Here is a 22,986-nt window from a genome sequence, read left to right as displayed (position 1 = left end):
AAGCTCAAACTAATTCCAGAGCAGCCTGAAGAAAGGAAATAATAAAGATGACACTGTAAATAAACAAAGTAGAGAATAGAAAAATAATAGAGAGAATAGAAAAATAATAGAGAAGACCAATGAAATGAAAGTTGGATCTTTGAACAAAATTCACAAAACTTTAGCTAGAATTATCAAGAAAAAAAGAAAGACTCAAATTACTAAATCAGGAATGAAAGTGGAACATTATTACCAGCCTTAACGGAAAAAAAAATGATTATAAGATTACATTATAAACAATTTATGCCACAAATTAGATAGCCTAGAGGAAATGGAAAAATTCCTAGAAACATAATACTAAAACTGACTCGAAAAGAAGTAGAAATTCTGAGTAGTCCTATAACACTAAGGAGATTGAGTTAGTAATCAAAAAACTTCCAACAAAGAAAAACCCATGATCAAATAGTTTTCCTGGTGATTTCTACCAAACATTTGAAGAATAATTAATAGTCATTCTTATACTTTTCTAAAACATAAAAGAAGAAACACTAACTCATTCTGTGAGACCAGTATTAACCTGCTACCAAAGCCAGATGAAGTCATCTGAAAAGAAAACTACAAAGCAGTATCATTTATGAAATAGATGCAAAAATTCTCAACAGGGGCCCGCCTGGTGGTGAAGTGGTTGGGTTTCTGCACTCCGCTTCAGCGGTCTGGGGTTCGTGGGTTCGGATCCCAGGCGAGGACTTATGCACCACTTATCAAGCCATGCTGTGGCAGGCTTCCCAGATATAAAGTGGAGGAAGATGGGCACAGATGTTAGCTCACGGCCAATCTTCCACAGCAAAAAGAGGAGGATTGGCAACAGATGTTAGCTCAGGGCTAATCTTCCTCACCAAAAAAAAAAAAAAAAATTCTCAACAAAATACTGGCAAACCTAATCCAGCAACATGTAGAAAGGAGTATACACCATGACCAAGTGCAGTTTATTCCAGGAATGCACAGTTGGTTCAGCATATGAAAATCAATCAATTTAATATACTATTTTAATAAAATGGTAGGGGAAAAAACCACATGAGCATCTCAGTAGATGTAGAAAAGCATTTGACAAAATCCAACGCTATTTCATGATAAAAATACTCAACATACTAAGAATAGAAGGAAATTTAGTCAGATAAAAGACATCTACAAATAAAAAAAGAACCCATAACTAACATCATGCTTAATTATGAAAGACTGAATGTTTCCTCCCTAAAATCAGGAACAAGACAATGATGTCCACTCTCACCAGTGCTATTCATCATTATACTGGAGGTTCTACCTAGGGCAGTTAGGCACAAAAAGAAATAGGTGTCCAGATTGGAAACAAAGAAGTAACACTATTTCTATTTGCAGAGATAGGGTCTTTATGAAAACCCTAAAGAAGCTACAAAAAAATTAGCTATTAGAGCTAATAAACAAGTTCAGCAAAACTGCAAGATACAAGATCAATATACAAAAATCAGTTGCATTTCTATACACTATCAATGAACCTTTTGAAAATAAAATTAAAACTTTCCATTTAAAATAGCAACAAAAATAATCAGATATTAATAAGCACATGAAAAGATGCTCAACATCAGTAATCATTATGGAAATTCAAATCAAAACCACAATGAGATACCACCTTACATCCATTAGTATGGGTACTATCAAAAACAAAAAATAAAACAGAAAATAACAAGTGTTCACGGAGACGTGGAGAAATTGGAACTCTTGTGCACTATTGGTAGCAAGCTAAAATGGTACAGCCACTATGGAAAACAGTATGGCAGTGCCTTCAGCAAGTCCATTTCTGGTTATAACATACCCAAGAGAACTAAAAGCAGGGATTCAAAGAGGTGTTTGTACAACCATGTTCATAGCTGCATTATTTGCAAGAGCCAAAAGGTTGAAGCAAACCAAGTGTTCATTCACAGATGAATGGGTAAACATAATGTAGTGTATACATACAATGGAATCTTGGTCTTAAAAAGAAAGGAAATTCTGGCACATGCTACAATGTGGATGAACTTGGAGGACATTATGCTAAATAAAATAAGCTAGTCATAAAAGGACAAATACTGTTATGATTCCTGTTATATGAGCTACCTAGAATAGTCAAGCTTGAAACAGAAAGTAGAATAGTGGTTGCCTGGAGGTGGAGGGTGGGGTAATGGAAAGTTATTGTTTAATAGGTACAGAATTTCCATTTTTCAAGATGAATGATGGTTGGAGGGATGGGTGGATGGATGGGTGGATGGATGATGATGATGGTAGCAAAACAATGTGAATGTACTTAATGCCAAAGAACTGTACACTTAGAAACAAGTAAGATGGTAAATTTTATGTTATGTTATTTTACTACAATTACAATAAAAAAAATAAGATTCTAAGGAATAAATTTAACCAAAGAATTTCAAGACTTATGCACTGAAAACTATAAAATATTTTTTAAAGAAATTAAAGAAGCTATAAATAAATGGAAAGCTCTCCCATAATAATGGATTGGAAAATTTAATGTTAAGATGACAATACTCCCAAATTTATCTCTAGATCCTATGAAATCCCTATCAAAATTTCAGTTGTATTTTTTTCAAAAATGGACAAGCTAATCCTAAAATTCATATGGAATTGCAAAGGCCACAGAATAGCCAAAACAGTCTTGTGAAAGAAGAATAAAGTTGCTAGACTCACACTTTCTCATTTTAAAATTTACTACAAAGCTAGAATCATCTAAACAGTGTGGTACTGAAGTAACTATAGACGTACAGACCAATTTAATAGAGTTAAGAGTCCAGAAATAAACTATACATTTATGGTCAATTGATTTTTAACCAGAGTGCCAAAGTCGATTCAGTGGGGAAAGGACAGTCTTTTCAACAAATAGTGCTAGAACAACTGAATATCCACATGCAAAAGAATGAATCTAGACCCCTACCTCACACTGTATATAAAAATTAATTCAAAATGCATGAAAGACCTACATGTAAAAGCTAAAATTACAAAACTCTTAGAAGGAAGCAGGTAAAAATCTGCATGGCCTTCGGTCAGGCAATGGTTCTTTTAGATATGACACCAAAAGTACAAGCAAAAAGATAAATTGATAGTCGTCAAAATTTGAAATTTTTGTGCATCAAAGGACATTATCAAGAAAGTGAAAAGATGAAATTTGGGAAAATGTTTGCAAATCATGTGTCTGGTAAGGGTCTAGTATCCAGAATATAGAAAGAACTCTTACAGCTCAACAATAAAATGACAACCCAATTTACAATTAGGCAGAGGATTTGAATAGACATTTCTCGAAAGAAAATATACAAATGGCCAATGAGCACATGAAAAGATACATCATTAGTCGTTAGGGAAATGCAAATGAAAACTACAGTGAGATACCTCTTCACATTCACTAGAGGGATATAATTTTTAAAATGAACAATAACAAGTTTTGGCATGGATGTGCAGAAGTTGGAACCCTCACACACCATTGGTAGGAATGTAAAATGATACAGCCACTTGGAAAACAGTTTAGCTGTTCCTCAACAAGTTAAACATAAAATTACCATATGACCCAGCAATTCTACTCTTAGGTATATAACTGAAAGAGGTGAAAACATATGTGCACAAACCTACAAAAACTTGTATTCAAAAGTTCATAACAGCATTATTCATAATAGCCAAAAAGTGGAAACAGCCCAAATGTCAATCAGCTGGTGAAATGGATAAACAAAATATGGTATAAACATCCAATGGAATATTATTTTGTCATAAACATGAAGTACTGATACATTCAACAACATGTATGAACCTGGAAAACATTGTGCTAAATGAAAGAAGCCAGACACAAAAGGCTACGTATTTCATGATTCCATTTATATGAAATGACCAGAATAGGCAAACCTATATAGACAGAAAGTAAATTAGTAGTTACCAGGGAATGGGGTGAGGGAGGAAGAGAAAATCGAGACTAACTGCTAATAGGTATGGAGATTTTTGAGGAATGCTGGAAATGTTCTAGAATTAGATTGTGGTAATGGTTGTACAACATAGTGAATATACTAAAAGCCACAAAAATATCATTTTAAAATGGATTTTGTTATGTGAAATATGTCTCAATAAAAATGCTATTAAAAAAATTAAGGTGAAAAGAACATTTAGAGAAATCAAAATTCTAAGAGAGTTTACCACTGAGAGAAGAGCAACTAAGAAACTTAGAATGTGTGTATGTCAGAATAAAAGAAAATAATCTCAGAAGGACAGAAAGATGCAAGAAAAAAAGTGTAAAAATAAGCTGGTAAACATATATGTACATCTAAATAGAGATTGTCTTTACAAGTGGTATTGATATGTAATGTGTGAGTTTCAACTGGACAATAGCATATAAGTCAAAAGAGGATCATTAGGTCATACTGTTGTGGAAGAGGGTTATATCATTTAATTTTATATTCAGTTAAGTTAGCTGTACCTGTTAGAATTCCAAGCATAGCAATGAAAAGAATAGAGTGAATACATTTCCAAGTAGTGAAGGGTAAAAAGGAATAAAACAAAACAAAAGCCTCTGTGCCTTCCTCAAAGAAAAAAAAAAAGCTTAGTAAAAACCTGGGACTAATAGAAATAAAGAAGTATTAGGTTAGAAATAAGTACATTGTATATCTATAGGCGCAAGAGATGTAAATGGACTATAATTTCCAGTTAAAACAGAATTTGTGAGATTGGATTAAAAATTGTTTTATGTTATATTTAGGCACAAAGCCTAAGGAATTTTGAAAGTAAAAGGATAGAAAAATATATACTGGACAGTAACCAAAAATACTGACATAGAGATGTTAACATTAAAAAAATAGATTTTAAGGCAAAAATCATTATTAGGGATGAACCAGGTCATATAGTTAAGAAAACTTGAATTCACTAGTAAGACACTATCATTCTAAACTTGTATGTTTCAAATAAAATAACTTCAAAATATGAAAATCAAAAATCTCTGGAACATCGGGGAGTAAATGACAAATCTGCCATCTTTATGGAACATTTCAACACTCTAACACTCCTATGTCAATTATCAAAATATCTAGCAGACAAAAAATTCAGTAAAGTTCTGCAAGATTTAAGTAACATAATTTGCAAGCTTGATTTTATGGACATATATAGAATTTGCATCCAACCATAGAGAACACATATTCTTTTCAAATAAACATGGAACATTTATAGAATCTGACCACATAACCAGATCATAACACAAGTCTCCTCAAATTTTAAAAATTAGTGTTACCATGCTATCTGGCCACAGTACATTTACATATGAAGGCAAAGAAAAGAAAAAATTATATTAAAGTATCCTCGTAATTTTGGAAAAATGTTAACTATCCAAGTAGCTTATATTTTAAAGAAAAATCAAGAGAAAAAAGTATTTGGAAATAAACAATAATGGAATGCTAAATACCAAAATTTGTATAATGCAAGGGAAATGGAACTTGAAGATATAGCTTTAAAAGCTTACATTAGAGAAAAAACCTAAAATTAATGAGCTAAATATCCAACTATAGAAAGAATGTCCAAGTTAGGAAATAACAGAATAAGGCTTCACAAAGTAGAAGGAAGCTGATAGTAAAGACCAGAACAGAAATCAATGAGATAAAAGAATTAGATACAATAGAGAGAATTAACAAAGGCAAAATTTATTCTTTTAAAAAAAAGGAATAATATAGGCAAACTCTCCCAAGATTGATCAAGAACCAAATGGAAAAACACGAACAATTAACGTAAGGAATAAAAAGGAGACATAATTATAGATAAAACAAAATTATAAAAAATGAGAGTGCTATGAAAATGCTTTACATTAAAATTAAAAAGTTAAGTGAAGTGGAAAAAGTCCTAGAAGATATATAACTTCCCAGTACTGAATAAGAAGAAATAAAACCCTAAATAGTCCTTTAAGTATGAAAGAAATTTAATCAGTGAAAATTCTTCCTATAGAAATGGTTACAGGTATCTTCTACCAAATGTTCAAGTAAAACACCATTCCAACCTTATACCAACTCGTAGAGAAGAGAAACTGAGGGATTGTTCTCCACTTATTCTTTGAGGCCTCTGTAATCTTGACTACAAAAGCAAACAAGATGTGTGGGAGAAAGGAAAATCACAGACCAGTCTCCGTCATGAATGCAGATATGTAAATCCTCGTTAAAATACTAACAGAACCCAATCCAGCCTTGTGTAAAAATATACCATGGCTGTGGGGTGGGGGTTGCGGGAGGGAGATGAGGGATGGTTATCCCAGGAACTCAAAAGTTGTTCATCATTTAAAAATTCCTAACGATGTCTTTCATTTTTCATATTAAAGGTGAAAATCTTTGTGATCGTCTCAGCAGGTGCAGACATATCAAATAAAATTCAACATTGATGATTTTAAAAATATATTCTTAGCAAACTAGGAATAGAAGAGGATTTTGTAATCTGAAAAGAACACAGGAAACCTGCAGCTTTATTTATGACTCATAAACAAGCAAATCTGAACAACATGTTGTGGCATAGATACATAAAAGAGATAAAACTGTGTTACAGAAGCAAGAGGATGATGGACACAGTGCAGCAGAGTGGTTAATATATATATGGATGTGTGTATATACAGGATATGTATATATGTGTATATGTGTGCGTGTGCATTTATTTTGATGTATATATATACACCAAATAAATATATATCCAAATAAATATAGATATATACCCAAATAAATATATTATATATTTTTTAAATAAAGAAAAATTTTAAGTGAGTGAGGTTAGGATAGTAAAGACATTTCTACCGCCTCTTAAAACCTGAGTAAAACAAATCGGCTGTGAAAAAGAAATACAAAGTTCCTCTTCAGTGAAATTTGGCTGTGTGAGTTTCCTCAGCAGTCCAGATGTAGGACTGAAGAGGGAGACCAATGTCATAAGCTAGGGTTACATATTTTCTGAGCAAATGCAGTGGGTAGATTAGGAATTGAGTGAAGGTGCTGGTAAGAAAATGGTTAAAATGTGGAATCCTTAGATCCAAGGTTGATGAGAAAGGAGGTGAAACCAGGCAGTGAAAGAAGGGCTAAGAAAATAGAGGGATTGAAGAAATGGGAGTTAGAGGAAGTCAAGAGCTTATTTTTGCCTGGGGCCAAGGGAGGGATGAGTGAAGTGGGGAGAACAGTAAGGTAGGAGGCTATGACCAGAGAGTAGATTATTGGGGCTTAAAGATTTAAGAAGTGAAGCCAATTATGGCCAGTCAAGTGATTTCTTGAAGTGAGGTAAAATTGAAGATTCTAAAGGAATCTTAGATTTAGGGATTTTAGATCCCAAAAAGGTTGGGGAATTGTGAGCTACTGTGCTGAATGGTTTTTCACATGGATAATGAAGTCACCCAGAATGACAATAAGTCAGATAAGAAGATGCCTTCTCTACATGCAAATAAAACAACATAAATTAGTTGTTATATAACTCTAAGTGTCAGAGATAGGACAGAACTTCAGATAATTGATACCATTTCTCTGGTGTTTCTGAGGCAAGAGTCTTCCCCAGTCCAACTCCTTCTCTGGCACCATGCCTCTTTGCTTTGCCAATCCACTGTTTTGCTCCTGGGAATAATACCTATTAACCAGCCAGACCCTGAGTCTCTCCCTTCCCACTGTCTTTTGTTAATCTGTTTAAATTTTGTACTCTGCACTAATTTACACATATTAGATTTCTTCTTTGCTTTCTTCAGTCTTCATGTACCAGACAAAGCCATTGAACTGAATACCAATATCTCACATCTCTTTTCTCTTTTGAAGCCTTAGATATGTAAAATATAGGCCAATAATTTCATCAAAAGTTAATATTTAGAGTTTGTTACAGTCTTTCTTTAACTCCCTTTATTTTGCCAGCTCTCTCAGTGATTAAGACTATCTGTATGACTGTTTGCCTCCCAACATTATTTATAAAGGAGTTTGAGCCTATTTTTCCAAGTTTTATGGTTTCTAACCGATTCCCCTAACCTTTGTGTTCCTTGAATAATTTACGTTGTTGTTAACTTGTGCTGAAAGCTAGACACTATTCCATTGGAATGTGCCTATGTCCCTCTGAAGTGATTGGAGAGAGTACTGCTGCATGTTCCAGTTGATATTTCCACCTATCCTGCTGCTAGGCAAGAGTTTAGTGGTGCCTCTGTCATACTGCCAGGAAGTTCCCACTGGTCCAAGAGTGACAGTTGTTATTTAACCCAAATCTCATCATGGAATAGCCAGATCTATGTCAGCCCAGTCATGGATGTTGGAAAGATTTCTACTGAGAACTATCTTGAATTCAGTACTGCTCAGAATTTACATTACTGCCTTGAAATAAAGAGACCATTCACCTGCCAGTTTTTGTAGAAGATGCCACAGATATTGCAAATAATTTGTTGAAAAGATGTTAAAACTTAGGACAGTAGTCCCCCCTTATCTGTGGGGGATGCAATCCAAGACCCTCAGTGGATGCCTGAAACTGCGGATAGTACTGAGCCCTATTATATATACTATATTTTTTCCTGTACGTACATACCTATGATAAAGTGCAGTTTATAACTTAGGCACAATATGAGATTAACAATAACTAAATAATAAAATAGAACAATTATAACAATATAAAAGGCACTGTAAATCTTGGCAACCTCAGCGTACAATTTTTTTTTCCCTTATTAAGTCAAGAACTTGCACCTTTTCACTTAAAGGAAGCACTTTACGGCTTCTCTTTGGCATATCTGAGTTGCCAGCATCACTACTCTTGCACTTTGGGGCCATTATTAAGTAAAATAAGGGTTACTTGGACACAAGCACTGTGATACTGTGACAGTCGATCTGATAACTGAGACGGCTTCTAAGTGATTACCGGGCAGGGAACATATACAGCATGGATGCGCTGGACAAAGGGATGATTCACATCCTGGGCTGGATGGAGCAGGACAGTGAGAGATTTCATCACGCTAATCAGAACGGCTTGTGATTTAAAACTTATGAATTGTTTATTCCTGGAATTTTCCATTTAATTTCAGACGTAGGTTGACCTTGTGTAACTAAAACCGTGAAAAGTGAAACCCCAGATAAGGGGGGCCTATGTACTACGTAATTCAACCTTAATACATTAGAAAAAAGAAATAAATTCAATATGGTCAGACTCACTTGGAAGACATATATAGCTTTTAAAAATTGTATTTAAACAATAGTTTAGAAATATCAAGATACATAATAATATTTTTTTCTTTTGCTTATACATATTTATCAGTGAAGAAGACAAATTTGTCATGGGTAGACAGAATGTAGTGAAGAATATAGGAGAAATTACTATGAGTTGATATTTAGTAAATACAAAAGTTAAAATGAAGTTAAATCTATCCTATTCTGATTGAAACTTATATGACAACTTGAGCAAGAAAAGAAATGATAATTCATTTCATTAATGAGCAGCGAAAATGAATGACAATCTTGAAAATAGCGCTTGTTAAAAATCTAGGGAGAGAAAAACTGGACAACAAATGAATCTGAGTATTAGAACTGAATTTAGAAAGTACATGGGTAAAAAAACTGGAATTAGTTTATAAGTTTGCCTGTTAAAAAAAACCCAGAAGGGGGCCAGCCTGGTGGCATAGTGGTTAAATTCAGGCTCTGCTTTGGTGGCACAGGGTTTGCAGGTTCGGATCCTGGGCGTGGACCTACGTACCACTTATCAAGCCATGCTATGGCAGGCATCCCACATATAAAACAGAGGAAGATGGGTGCAGATGTTAGCTCAGGGCCAATCTTCCTCAGCAAAAAGAGGAAGATTGGCAACAGCTGTTAGCTCAGGGCTAATCTTCCTCACCAAAAAAAGAAAAAAACCCAGAAGGACTTAAAGTTAACTTCAAATATCCTTTTGTTTTTTTTAATACAGTAAGTGCTTACTGCAAAAGAAAATTTTAAAAAGATATGAAAAGGCCTAATCACTGTTTTTAATTGACAAATGAAAAGAATTGTTAGAATGTCCACAAAGGAAGATGGCAGTAGTAAACACAAAAGTTTTTACTTTAAAAAATATTGTTGGTTAATGAAGATGCAATGCAAAATATAAAATTATGAGAGTTATTTTAAAAATTATGATCTGGGGCAAGGAACTTAATTTTTCTGGGCCTTAATTTCTTCTGTTTAAAAATGAAAATATTGATATATATCTCTTGGGAATGTTGTCAGAATTAAGTATTATGTGTAAGCTACCTATTTTATTAATTAGCTTTCAGTAAATGATTTGGTGATATTTGTTATGATCAATATAATCTTCATCATCATCTTCATCATGTGGCTTAAACCAACAACCATTTTTTTTTTTTCTCTTTCATGATTCTCATTGACTGAACTCAGCTAAGCTATTCTTTTGCTCCATGTGGAGTTGTCTGTGGCTGTGGTTAGTTACCTGGGAGGCTGGCTTTGGGTTGGGAGCTCATCTAGGCCTGGAAGCCTGAGCACTTCTTTTTTCCTCCTCAAAGCTCTCCACCTGATGTGAGCTTCTCTCAGTATTGCAGCAGATTCTAGAAGAGAGCGTTGCAAGACAGAAGAGCAAAAGATGCAAGGCATCTTATGCCCTTGCCTCAGAAGTCACGTAGCATCATTTCTGCTGTATTCTGTTGGTCACAGGAAGTTACCAGGCAGATCTTAGGGGAGTGGAAAAAGACTCCTCTTTTTTTTTTTTTGTGAGGAAGATTGTCCCTGAGCTAACATCTGTGCCATTCTTCCTCTGTTTTGTATATGGGATGCCGCCACAGCATGACTTAATGAGCGGTGTGTAGGTCCGTGCCCAGGATCTGCCAAAGCGGAGTGCACAAACTTAACCACTATACAACCAGGTTGGCCCCAGACTCCTCTTTTTGATGGAGCAATGACAACAGCACACTGCAAAAGAGCATGTGGGATGGGAGATATTGTTGTAGCCATCTTTGGAAATAGCCTCTGCCCCATGCTGTAAAAGAAGTATAAAGAAGCTCCCTGTGTACAGATATGAAAAGATCTCCAAGATGTATTGCTAAGTGAGAAAAGCTAGCTACAGAAAAGACTGTATAATATATAGTATACTAATATTAGTGTAAGAAAGTGGGGGAAAGGAATATATTTGTATTTTCTTACGTATATTTTAAAAGTCTGAAAATATACACAAGAAACGAATAACAATCGGTGCCTGTTGAAGTTGAAAATTAAGTTGAAAGTGACAGGCTTTTTCATTGTATACCTTATTATACTTTTTAAAAACAATTTGAATATTCAAATAAATAACTTTTATTGTTAAAAAATTTTGCCCCATGGTTGTATTTTTTAAACTTTATTTCACTGTAATTCCATCTTAGAATTTAGAATCTTAGCGTTTAAATGAATTTTAGATGTCATTTAGTCAGATCATCTGTATGAAAGTAAGATCAAGTCTATAGATTTCCTATTATATGGTCATCCAGCTTTTGTGTGAAAATTTACTTCTAAGATAGTGAATTCTGTTATTTTAACCTTTTTAAAACACTTCAAAAATCTTTGATTTTTATTGCATTAACTAACTTTATTGAATTAACTGATTCATTCACAAGATGCACTGTATTTAACAGAGGCATTGCTGTAACAGTTTTATGGAATATTTCTGTATTTCAAATGTCACTGAATTATAATTTAAGCTACCTTAATTTTATAATGTAACTTTAAGATTTATGCATAATTAATATTTGCAGTACTGAAATTTGATTATTGAAAAATATTGGTTAACCAAAGCTATTAAGAATAATAATTCCAAAGGTATTTTTCTTTTTAGATTACTGTGCCACGCTATGAAGGACCATATAGTTCGTGTTGCAAATGAAGCTGAGTTTATTTTGAACAGACAGAGAGCTGAGGATGTACATAAACATGCAGAGTTCGAGGTAAGTTTTGGGAGCAGATTGAATTCTGCTTTTCTGTTATAAGTCAGCGATCACCAATGGTAACCTTACATAAGAAGTTTTTTTATTAAGAGGAAAATTCCATCGAAAGTGTTTCGGTTCTTGTTTTTAAAAGCTTTAGTAAATGTCAAACACAGAGCACTAGTTTATTTTCACCTCATCCCTCCTGCCCTGAGCCTAACCACTTGGTAGGCTGAAGTTGTTCTAACTTACTCTTAAAGGCAAACAAAATTTTATAATGCAATGACCAGTAATTTTTAAGCTAGCAGAGTTTACGCACCATTATATGTGGGTATAACAAGTGGTTATGTGAAAAAACTCAGTTTTACCAAACATTCAATGATTTATTATTTATTAATATATCCATCTTTAGAGTGGCCACAGATCATTTTAGTTCGTATTTTATTTTTATAATTGATATTTTATTGACAATTGAAGCATTATTATTACATGATATATATGTAGATCTATATATATGGAAATATAAGTTTAAAAATTCTCATAAGTACCTTGAGTAAGGAGTAAATTAACTATAGTTTCTATTTTATATGTAAAAACTAAAGGATGTTGAAGTACTGTATATCCATACTAATAGTTTTTTAATTAAAATATTATTTTTATATTCCTGGCATTTCAGTAATTATTTTGCCATTATTTATATTGCCTCAATTCAATAAGTATCCTGATTTCAATGTTTTAAATATAGCGATACTTCAGTTCATTCAATTTACAAAACAAAATTGGTTTCAGAACTATTTAGGTGACCTGGTGTTTAGCTTAGGTTGGACTGTCAGTGGCCTTGAAAATAGTCATAACTTGACCAATTTATTCTCCTAAAGCAACATGCAAACAGTGTGATGTGGCTGGAAATCAGAGCCTAAGATTTCAGTTCTGATGAGGTTTTTCTCTCAGTAAACCAGCTCTCTTAGTCATGCAAGTTGATGTACCAGGTCTAGTGATCCCTGACCTAGCTAGCTGACAAGCATGAGACAGAAAAATAGCTGTTGTCACTTTAATACCCATAACCTCTGCTTCATTTTTCAGATGAGACAGCACACACTTGTCATATGGGGTTGCAACAACCTTATTTTGAAAACAATACCAAATATTTTAAACTTTGATGAAAGTACATTGACAATTAAGTATTTGTCAAAGTGAAGTTTCGTATCTCTTCACCAATAAATAACATTGGATATTTATCAGGGTATCATGCTGTAATCTGGATGATGAGAAAAAATTGAGTTATCTGTTCTTTGAAGAATATGTTTAGGTATAAGATATGTCAGAACTCTAAACAAAATAAGAATATTCAATTAACTTTGGATTCTGTTAGTAAGTAAGATTTAGAATACTAACAGAATTCCCTGCAGGATCGGTTTTGAGTCAATCATATTTTGACTAAGAAAATCAAGATATTTTGTGGGGATATAAGCAGGTGAATGTTTGTCATGTGAACATATTTAAAATAGATTTTCAAGCAGCTAGATATTAGTTATCAGCTTTAACACATATTTAACCAGGGCTATTTTAAGCTAAGGGCAGTGTTTCTCAACCTTTTTTTCATTATTGCCCCCCCTAAGGAATCTTTCTAGACAGTTGTTGTCCTATTTGCCCCCCTCCAGTGAAATTTTTTTACCCTCAATATGCTGCATATCTGTTTGTGTACTGTATAGGCATCTGTGCTTTATACATAAAAAGAGTAAGATTGTTTCACACACCCCAACACCAATGTTCACCCCCTTGGGGGTGGGATCCCTCCTATGGAAGAAGCATGGCGAAGGGTGATAAGCAGCTGTGAGGAAGACGGGAAGACTCAGTGTTGTTCAGATTGTGTGTCCATAAAATAAAATACTAATGTAAATCTAATTTTCAGAGTATTATCATTGTTACTTAATGAATGGACATTGTTTTTTTAACCCAAATATTTGAATTTGTTCTTTTTAGGTTAGAACTGTATTAGTAAATACGTTGATTTGTGTGTTTGTGTGTGTGTGTGTGTCTGTGTGTGCATGTGCACACACGTGGTGTGTGGTTTACCAAATACTTATCACTTTTAAATTGTAAAATATTTTATAAAAGTCATGACATTTCACTAAGACTTTTTGAGGACTTGCTCTATCTCCCCTGTAATTAAGAGAAAAAGTATATTTAACTTGAGATGGGTACTTCACAGTTAAGATTTTTTAGTTACCCACTGTAATTGTTAAGGAAGAAAAATGAAAATTTAATTTTACTCTCCAATGAGCTAATGAAATATTAACATCATTATGGAGGCAGATCATTGTACTAATTGGTGATTCCCTGTACAAAAAGATAAATAGGAAAATGAATTAATCCTTAGATTACTGCAGGGTTCTTTCTCTGACAGAGCTGACTTGTGGTACAGGTCTATATCAATAGATAGATGGGGGGATATGTTCAAATACCTTCCATGAAACAAATTTTTACATAGTAATGATGAATGTAAACTAGCTATATGTATTTTTTTAGATGTATGAGACTGTTTTTTTCTTCTTCCTAATTATGTCTCATATTACATACTTGGTAATGTTAAAATTTACAGTCAATCCACCCTATACAAAAATTATTATACAAAAAGTCAAACTTATGGCTGAAGAGATGTTCATCTTCCTGTTCATATTGAACCTTTTTGATGCACAGTGAGATTGATTAGCTATGTTGCTAATACCAATGAAGATGAATACAGATAGCTGACAGGACAACTGATTATTAGAGAAGATAAGAATAAGATGGTAGTTATCGTGAGAACCTTTGAATACATTAAATTCTAGAGTTGGGAGAGATTGTAGAGAAAATCTTGTCTTAGCTCCTCATTTTACAAGTATTAAACTGAGTACAATGGGAAAAAAAGAGAATTTATGTGAAGTGTGAAATGAAATCCAGGTCTGAATTCCTAACCCATTGCTTTTTCCTCCACACCACGTTGCTGTTTATGAAACGGAAAACTATAAATTAAATGGCAAGTTTTTGATCTATATATAGTTATCAGGAACATAACTCTTATTTTACATGAGATATATACTATATTGGTTAAAATAATAAGTAAATTTTTATTTTTAATAAACCATTGTTGTTTCTAAAATGATTATTTTTGAAGTATATTAAAATCAGAATTTCAGAATTGGAAGGAAACTTAAAAGTCATTCATTATTTCATATAACATTATCCAAATTATTTTACTTATACTTTATGTAAAAACACATAGAACACATTTTTACTAGTTTGAAAGATGACTGTATGTATTCTTTAGAATAAACTTTCAAAAGATTACATTATTGGAGTTTTTAAAATTAAATTATTACCCTTTAACTTAAGGTTGGATATCATTCCTCACTTATACACAGTAGAAGTTATACATTAATCCCTATGCGTTGTCTGCATTTCTTTATAGTCCCAGTGTGCCCAATATGCTGCTGATAGAAGAGAGGAGGAAAAGATGTGTGACCATCTTATTAGCGCCGCTAAACATCGAGATCACGTTACAGCAAATCAACTGAAACAGAAGATCCTTAATATTCTCACAAATAAGCATGGTGCTTGGGGAGCAGTTTCTCATAGGTGAGTTAGAACAAATTACAAGTAAATAGTAACTCAGAGGTTAATTATAATAATTAAAAGTAAAAAAGTAGCTACGATTTTTTTAATTATTTGGAAAATTTAAAGTATAAAAATAAATCACTTGAATATTTTCCTGATATCTTTAGTAGTGCTTCTTTAGAATGGTTTAGAAGAAAATCTAAACTTTTCAAAGTAGCTCCAATGGAAGTTATTTCTAATTTATAATAATATGTAACAATACAAAATTTGTTCAGGCAAGTATTTTAGACTTCTATGATATACGATTTGTGTTATAAAAAGTGGCTCTTTTTTTAATCTTTCAGAGTCAACTCTTCCTACTTATTGAATTTGTATCATTCTTAATTTTTCTTATACTCAAGTAAAAATAATATAAGCATTTACTGTGGAGAGGAAATACATTCTTTTAAAAATTTTTCTGTCGTAGTTTTCTATTCTAGCTTTCTTAGGAAGGGTTTTCATCTCAAATTAGGGCATTTATGATATAGTACAAGAAAAACCAAAACTGGTTCTTTATAAATTACGAATGTTCCTCCGCCTAAACTTTTGTTGGCATAAAATTGTTTTATAGTTTTTCTTCTGCACAATACAGTTTTCTAGAAAAATAGTACTGAAGCACGTCACTATATTTAGATTGCTAATGTTCTTCATTTTATTTGATCCCATTAAATGTTTTTCTTAAGTCTCAGTCCGGCAGAATTTAGAGTTTGGTTAACTGTGGACAGGACACTACTAAGAAGAATTCTGGTAGAAGTGATTCTGTTACTTAGGAAAGAACATCTAGAATATGACCAGGATAGTGTTTGACCATCTGTCCTGGTATTTCAAGTATAAGAAGGTAGATTTAAGAAAACTTTTTATTTTTGCATTTAAGGTAAAATTATAACTTAATGACTTTAAAAATAGTCAACACCAATATTCGTTTCTTATAATAATAGCAATTCTGTGACATCTAAGATTTATTGAATATTTATTGTGTGCCAGGCGTCATACTAAGAACTTTACATGGATTATTTTGTTTAACCTTCAGAACCTCTCTATTAAGGTTGATAATAAAATGTTCTCCATATTATACGTTGAGGAAACTGAAGCTTTCAGAGGTTAAGTAAAACTTACATCATATCACACAGCTTGTACAAACAGAGGCAGAGTGTTTCAGTCGGTGTTCTCCAGAGAAACACACAAACAGAATCAATAAGATATATTCGAGACACAGATATAGATACAGTTTTATTTTAGAGAATTGGCTCATGTAATTGTGGAGACTGGCAAGTCTGAAATCTGTAGGACAGGCTGGCAGGCTGGAAACTAAGGCAGGATTTCTGTTATAATCTTGACACAGAATTCCTTCTCCAGGAAACCTCGTCTTTTCTTTTAAGGCTTTCGGCTGATTGGATGAGGCTCACCCACATTATAGAGGGTAATATCCTTTACTTAAAGTCAACTGATTGTAGGTGTTCATCACATCTGCAAATACCTTCACAGCACTATCTAGTCTAATATTTGACCAAACAACCGAGCACCATAGCCTAGCCAATTTGACTCATCAAATTTAACCCTCATACAAAGTAGCAATAATATGAGCATTCTGCTCAGCTGTAGATCTTGTCTCTCTTTTTGTGTCATCTGAATTGCATTTATCTACTTAGTTATATACAGTTAGGACTACAACATAATATTGCTAATAATTCAGCTGATATAATTCAGGATATTGCCTTAAATGTGTAAAGCTGTACATGGTTTGAGTTTTAATTATTTCATCATATAATTAGAATATAGCTAAGAGATCATGACCTCCGTAGCAGCAGTCATGTGGTAGTGTGTCAGATGCATCCTCTGCTCAGCTTACCCTTTATAATGTCTCGTGAGATTGACAGAAAGACTGGCAGCAGGACCCCTCAGAAGGGCAGGTATCTTCTGTCATTTCCTGCACATTAATGCCCAGTGCTGACTAACTCAAAACATACAGCCTTCTATTATTGACCTTTGCTAACTGGGTCTCTGAACTCTACATCTTTAAGAGTAGGTTTTGTTTTCTATAATATTCTTTAGTTTTTGTTTAATTAATAAGGTTCAGTTGTTAGACCGCTTCTCTTTTTTGTCTTGCTCATTGTCAAGGCAATTTTATCTACTCTCATGGCTTGAAAATACTACCAATATGTCAGTAACTCCCAAATTTATTATTTCTAGTCCAGATCTCTCCCTTTTCTCGAAACTTGTGTATCTGTCTACCTGCTTGGCATCTTCCACTTGGATATCTGTCATCTCACACTTAAGATGACAAAACTGAGCTCCTGAGATTTTTCTCCCAAACCATCTCCCTCTCAGCCAAGGGCAACTCCATTCTTAAAGTTGCCTGGGCCATAAATGTTGCTCGTATCCTTAACTACTCCTAACACATCCCACATTGAGCTCTTCATCAAATCAGACTGATTCTACCGCAAAATATATCCAGCATTTGACCACTCTCACCGTTACCTTTATCATCACCTTGATCCAGGGCGCCATCATTTCTTACTTGACTTAGCAGCATTTTCAATAGTCTTCCTGCTTCTGACCTTTTCCTCCTAAAGTCCATTCTCAACACCGCGCCTGGGTGAGTCTTATTAAAATGTAAATCCTCTTATTCCTCTGCTCAGAAACCTCCAAAGCTGTACTGTGCAAGATGGTAACCACTAGTCACATATGGCTATTCAGATTTAATTAAAAATTCAGTGCCTCAGTTGCACTAGCCACATTTCACGTACTTGGCAGCCACATGTGGCTGGTGGTGACTGTATCAGAGAGTATAGAACATTTCCATCGTTGCACACAGTTCTGTTGGACAGTGCTGCTCCAGAGGCTTCCCATGTCACCAAAAGAAGAAACCCTATAATGACCTACAAGGGCAAAGAAGTGTGCTATTTTTGATAGAATGGTCAGAGAAGTACACTTTGATGAGGAATCACTTGAGCAAAGAGCCACCTGAACATTTCGAGTAGAGGGAACAGCATGCAAAAGAAGGAGGTGCTTGGCTCGTTCACAAAATAGGCAGAGGCCAGTGTGGCTGCAGTGCAGTGAACCATGGGTGATCTGGCCTTTGTTAACTTTTTGACTCTTCTCCTACTGCTCTCCCCTGGTTCATTTTGTTCCAGTCACTGTGGCTTCTTGCTGTTCTTCAAGCTTGCAGGACATGCTTGCTCTACTTGGAATGCTTTCTCCCGAAAAATCCATGTGGCTACCTCTCCCACTCTCTTCAGGCTTTAATTCAAATGGTACTTTCTCAAAAAAAAGCCTTCTGTAGCCGTTCTATCTAAAATTCTACTTCTTCTCCCAAGTATTTTATATCGCATTTCTGTTTTATTTTTCCCTTTTCAACATTTACTACTATCTAACCTATGGTATATTTTACTTATCAGTTTTATTGTTTTGTTTCCCACTAGAATGCAAGCTCCATAATGGGAGGGATTTTTGTCATTTTTGTCCACAATGGTATCCCTAGCACCTAGAATAATGCCTGATGCATAGTAGGTGCTAAATAAATATTTGTTGTATAAATTAATAAATGAATACTTGGTGTAAACCTGTCTTTACAGTGATACTGATGATGGAATGGAAAAATAAATTAATCTATTGTCTGACAATTTTATATTTTAAATGAACTAATTTTATTAAATGACAAAAAACACTTATTCCTGCACAAAACCAAAACTCAAGCTAATCTGGAAGGCAGGATGAACAATTCCTACTTCATTGGGTTATTTTAATGGTAAAATGAAATATTATATGCAAAATACTTAACACAATCCACAGTAGATGTCTCATATTTGTTAGTCTCTTTTCTTTTTCTGTTAGCTCTTTGCAAAGAGCAATTTTTTTAAAGACTTTACTTTATTAGAGCAGTTTTAGGTTTACAACAAAATTGAGAGGAAAGTACAGAGATTTCCCATGTACCTCCTCCCCCACACATGCATAGCCTCTCGCATTATCAATGTCACTCACCAAAATGGTACAGTTTCTACCAAGGATGAACCTACATTAACACATCATAATCACCCAAAGTCCATAGACTACCTTAGGGTTCACTCTTGGTATTGTATATTCTATGGGTTTGGACAAATGAGTAATGGTATATATCCATCATTATGATATCATACAGAGTATTTTCACTGCCCTAAAAATCCTCTGTGCTCCGCCTATTCATCTCTCCCCTCAGCCACCCCCCTGGCAACCACTGATCTTTTTATTGTCTCCATAGTTTTGCCTTTTACAGAATGTCATAGAATTGGAATCATACACTATGTAGCCTTTTCACATTGGTTTATTTCATTTATTAATATGCAATTAAGTTTCCCCCTTGTCTTTTCATGGATTGATAGCTCATTTCCTTTTAGCACTAAATAATATTCCATTGTCTGGATGTACCACAGTTTATTTGTCCATTTACCTACTGAAGAACATCTTGATTGCTTCCAAGCATTGGCAGTTATAAATAAAGCTGCTCTAAAACATCCATGTGTAGGTTTTTGTGTGGACATAAATTTTTAACTCCTTTGAGTAGATACCGAGGAGCATGACTACTAGATTGTATGGTTAAGACTACATTTAGTTTTATAAGAAACCACCAAACTGTCTTCAAAATGGCTGTACCATTTTGCATTCCCACTAGCAATTAATGAGAGTTCTTCTTATTCTACATCCTTGCCAGCATTTGGTAGTGTAATTGTTCCAGATTTTGAGCATTCTAATAGGTGTGTAGTGGTGTCTCATTGTTGTTTTAATTTGCATTTCCCTAATGACATACGATGTGGAGCGTCTTTTCATGTGCTTATTTTCCATCTGTATATCTTCTTTGATGAGGTGTCTGTTAAGGTCTTTGGCCCATTTTTTAACCAGGTTGTTTGTTTTGTTACTGTTGAGTTTTAAGAGTTCTTTATATATTTTAGATAACAGTCCTTTATCATATGTGTCCTTTGCAAATATTTCGTCCAAGTCTATGGCTTGTTTTTTCATGCTCTTGACAATGTTTTTCATAGAGCAGAAGTTTTTAATTTTAGTGAAGTCCAGCTTATCTATTATTTCTTTTATGGCTAGTATCTTTGGTGTTGTATCTAAAAAGGCATCACCAAACCCACCATCATCTGGGTTTTCTCCTATTTTTAGGAGTTTTATAGTTTTGCATTTTACGTTTAGGTCTCTGATCCATTTTGAGTTAATTTTTGTGAAGGGTGTAAGGACTGTGTCTAGATTTATTTTTTGGCATGTGGATGTCCAGGTTTGAGCATAATTTACTGAAAAGACTGTCTTTGTTCCACTGTATTGCCTTTGCTCCTTTGTCAATGATCAATTGACTATATTTGTGGATGTCTATTTCTGGGCTCTCTAGTCTGTTCCATAGACCTATGTGTCTACTCTTTCACCAATACCATGCTGTTTTGGTTACTGTAGCTTTGTAGTGCTTCAAGTCAAAAAGCGTCAGTCCTCCAACTTTGTTCTTCTCCTTGCCATTTAATCACCCTCTTGAGCTCCTGTTTGTGCTAGCATAGTGCTGAGTAAAACAGACTGATATTAAGCGAATAATTATAGAAATAAAAGATGTAAATACAAACTTTTGCAAATACTTGGAAAGAAAAGTACAAGCTACTCTGAAGGAGAGAGTATAATAGAGGATCTTCGTTTTAGATTAGATAGTCAGGGAAGACTTTGAAGAAGCTCTGTTTAAGCTAAGTACTGAATGGATGAGCAGGGGATCATCAGCAATGGTTAGGGTGTAAAACACTCAAGAGAGAAATATTACAAAGACTCAGAGCTTAGAAATGATAAAATGAACAGAAAGGAGGCTACTATGTCTAGAACTTAGTGAGCAATGGGGATAGCAGCTTGAGATGAGGCTGGAGAGTAACACGTGAGCCAGGTGATTGAAAGTCTTATAGATCATGTTAAGGGTTTGTGACTTTATCCTAAATGGCATGAAAAGCAGTGAAGGGTTTTGAGCAGAAGTGTAACATGATCTGATTTATGTTTAAAAAGATCAGTCTGGCTGCTTTATTGGCTGCTTTATGAAGACATATACTGGAAGAAATAGGGAAGTATGGTTACCCTATTTATAGCTGAGTTCAAATGTCACCCTTTCTAAATAATTCCCTGACTTTATCTTTCTTAACCCTACCTCTTCATATTTTGTTATCTGTATTGCAATTATATATGATATATCACTTAGTGTTTTATAGCTATGTGAATGTGCCTGACTCTTCCAATAGACTTGTAGCTTCCTAAGTGGAGAGATTGAATAGTACTTATATTTATATCCATGTTATCAAATATATGTTAAATCTGAAAGAATTTTTTCCCCATAATGTTCTACTTGCTGTTTTACCAAAAAAAAAAGTTTAATTGTAACATAAAATTCCTTTTATTTATCTCTTTTGACTCAATAATGCTGCTGGCTCTAACGTTATTTTAGCTCTTGAATCAATATTATTGATCTTTATTTCTGCCATGAGGAAAAACTAGAATTTGAGAGCTCCTTGAAAATGCATATTTAAGCATTAATGCTGTTAAATCGTATTTCATATGTACAAACAGTTTTTATTTATTTATTTAATCTTTTTGGGTTATGTTTCCTATTCCTTAAACTACATAAGCCAAATTTAAAAATGGGTAAAGGACCTGAATAGACATTTTTCCAAAGAAGATATGTGAATGGCCAACAGGTACATGGAGAGGTGCTCAACATCACTAATCATCAGGGAAATGCAAATCAAAACCACAGTGAGATACACCTCCTGCCTGTTAAAATGGCAGTCATCAAAAAGACAAGAGATAACAAATGCTAGCGAGGATATGGAGAAAAAGGAGCTCTTGTGCACTGTTGGTGGGATTGTAAATTGGTGCAGCCACTATGGAAGGCAGTATGGAGGTTCCTCAAAAATTAAAAATAGAACTACCATATGATCCAGCAATCCTACTTCTGGGACTGTATCCAAAAACACTATAGCAAAGAGATATCTGCACCCTCAAGTTCATGGCAGCATTATTGATAATAGCCAAGACATGGAAACAACCTAAGTGTCCATTGATGGATAAACGGATAAAGAAGTTGTGGTGTATATATATATATATCCGTGTGTGTGTGTGTGTGTGTATGTGTCTGTGTATGTATATATGTGTGTGTGCATGCATATATATACACGGAATATTATTCAGCCATAAAAAACAAGGAAATTCTGCCATTTGCAACAACATGGATGGACCTCACGTTATGCTAAGTGAAATAAGTCAGACAGAGAAAGAAAAATACTATATAATCTCACTTATATGTGGAACCAGAAAAAAAAAAAAAACTTATAGAAAAAGAGATCAGATTTGTGGTTGCCAGAGTGGGTAGGGGGAGGGGGAATTAGAGGAATGTAGTCAAAAGGTACAAACTTCCAGTTATAAGATAAAAAAGTACTAGGAATGTAATGTACAACATGATGACTGTGGTTAAC

The 22,986-nt window shown here is 34.1% G+C and overlaps 1 protein-coding gene across 4 annotated transcripts in view; it reads left to right on the top strand.

Moving 5' to 3' along the window:
• The window catches only part of NBEA (neurobeachin), a 690,698-nt gene that overhangs the window by 384,616 nt on the left and 283,096 nt on the right, over positions 1–22,986 (top strand). For all 4 annotated transcript variants that reach the window (XM_087436200.1, XM_014791275.2, XM_087436202.1 and 1 more), the window contains 2 exons: positions 11,794–11,902; positions 15,333–15,499. In XM_087436200.1, the coding sequence (XP_087292326.1) occupies positions 11,794–11,902; positions 15,333–15,499 (276 nt within the window). The remainder of the gene's footprint in view (positions 1–11,793; positions 11,903–15,332; positions 15,500–22,986) is intronic.

The sequence above is a fragment of the Ceratotherium simum genome, chromosome 10 (genome assembly GCF_057802395.1).
Source record: "Ceratotherium simum simum isolate JZ-2026a chromosome 10, ASM5780239v1, whole genome shotgun sequence".
In the NCBI taxonomy this organism is placed as follows: Eukaryota; Metazoa; Chordata; class Mammalia; order Perissodactyla; family Rhinocerotidae; genus Ceratotherium; species Ceratotherium simum.
Note: the sequence above shows the minus strand (reverse complement) of the source record. Positions and strands in the feature narration are given on the sequence as shown.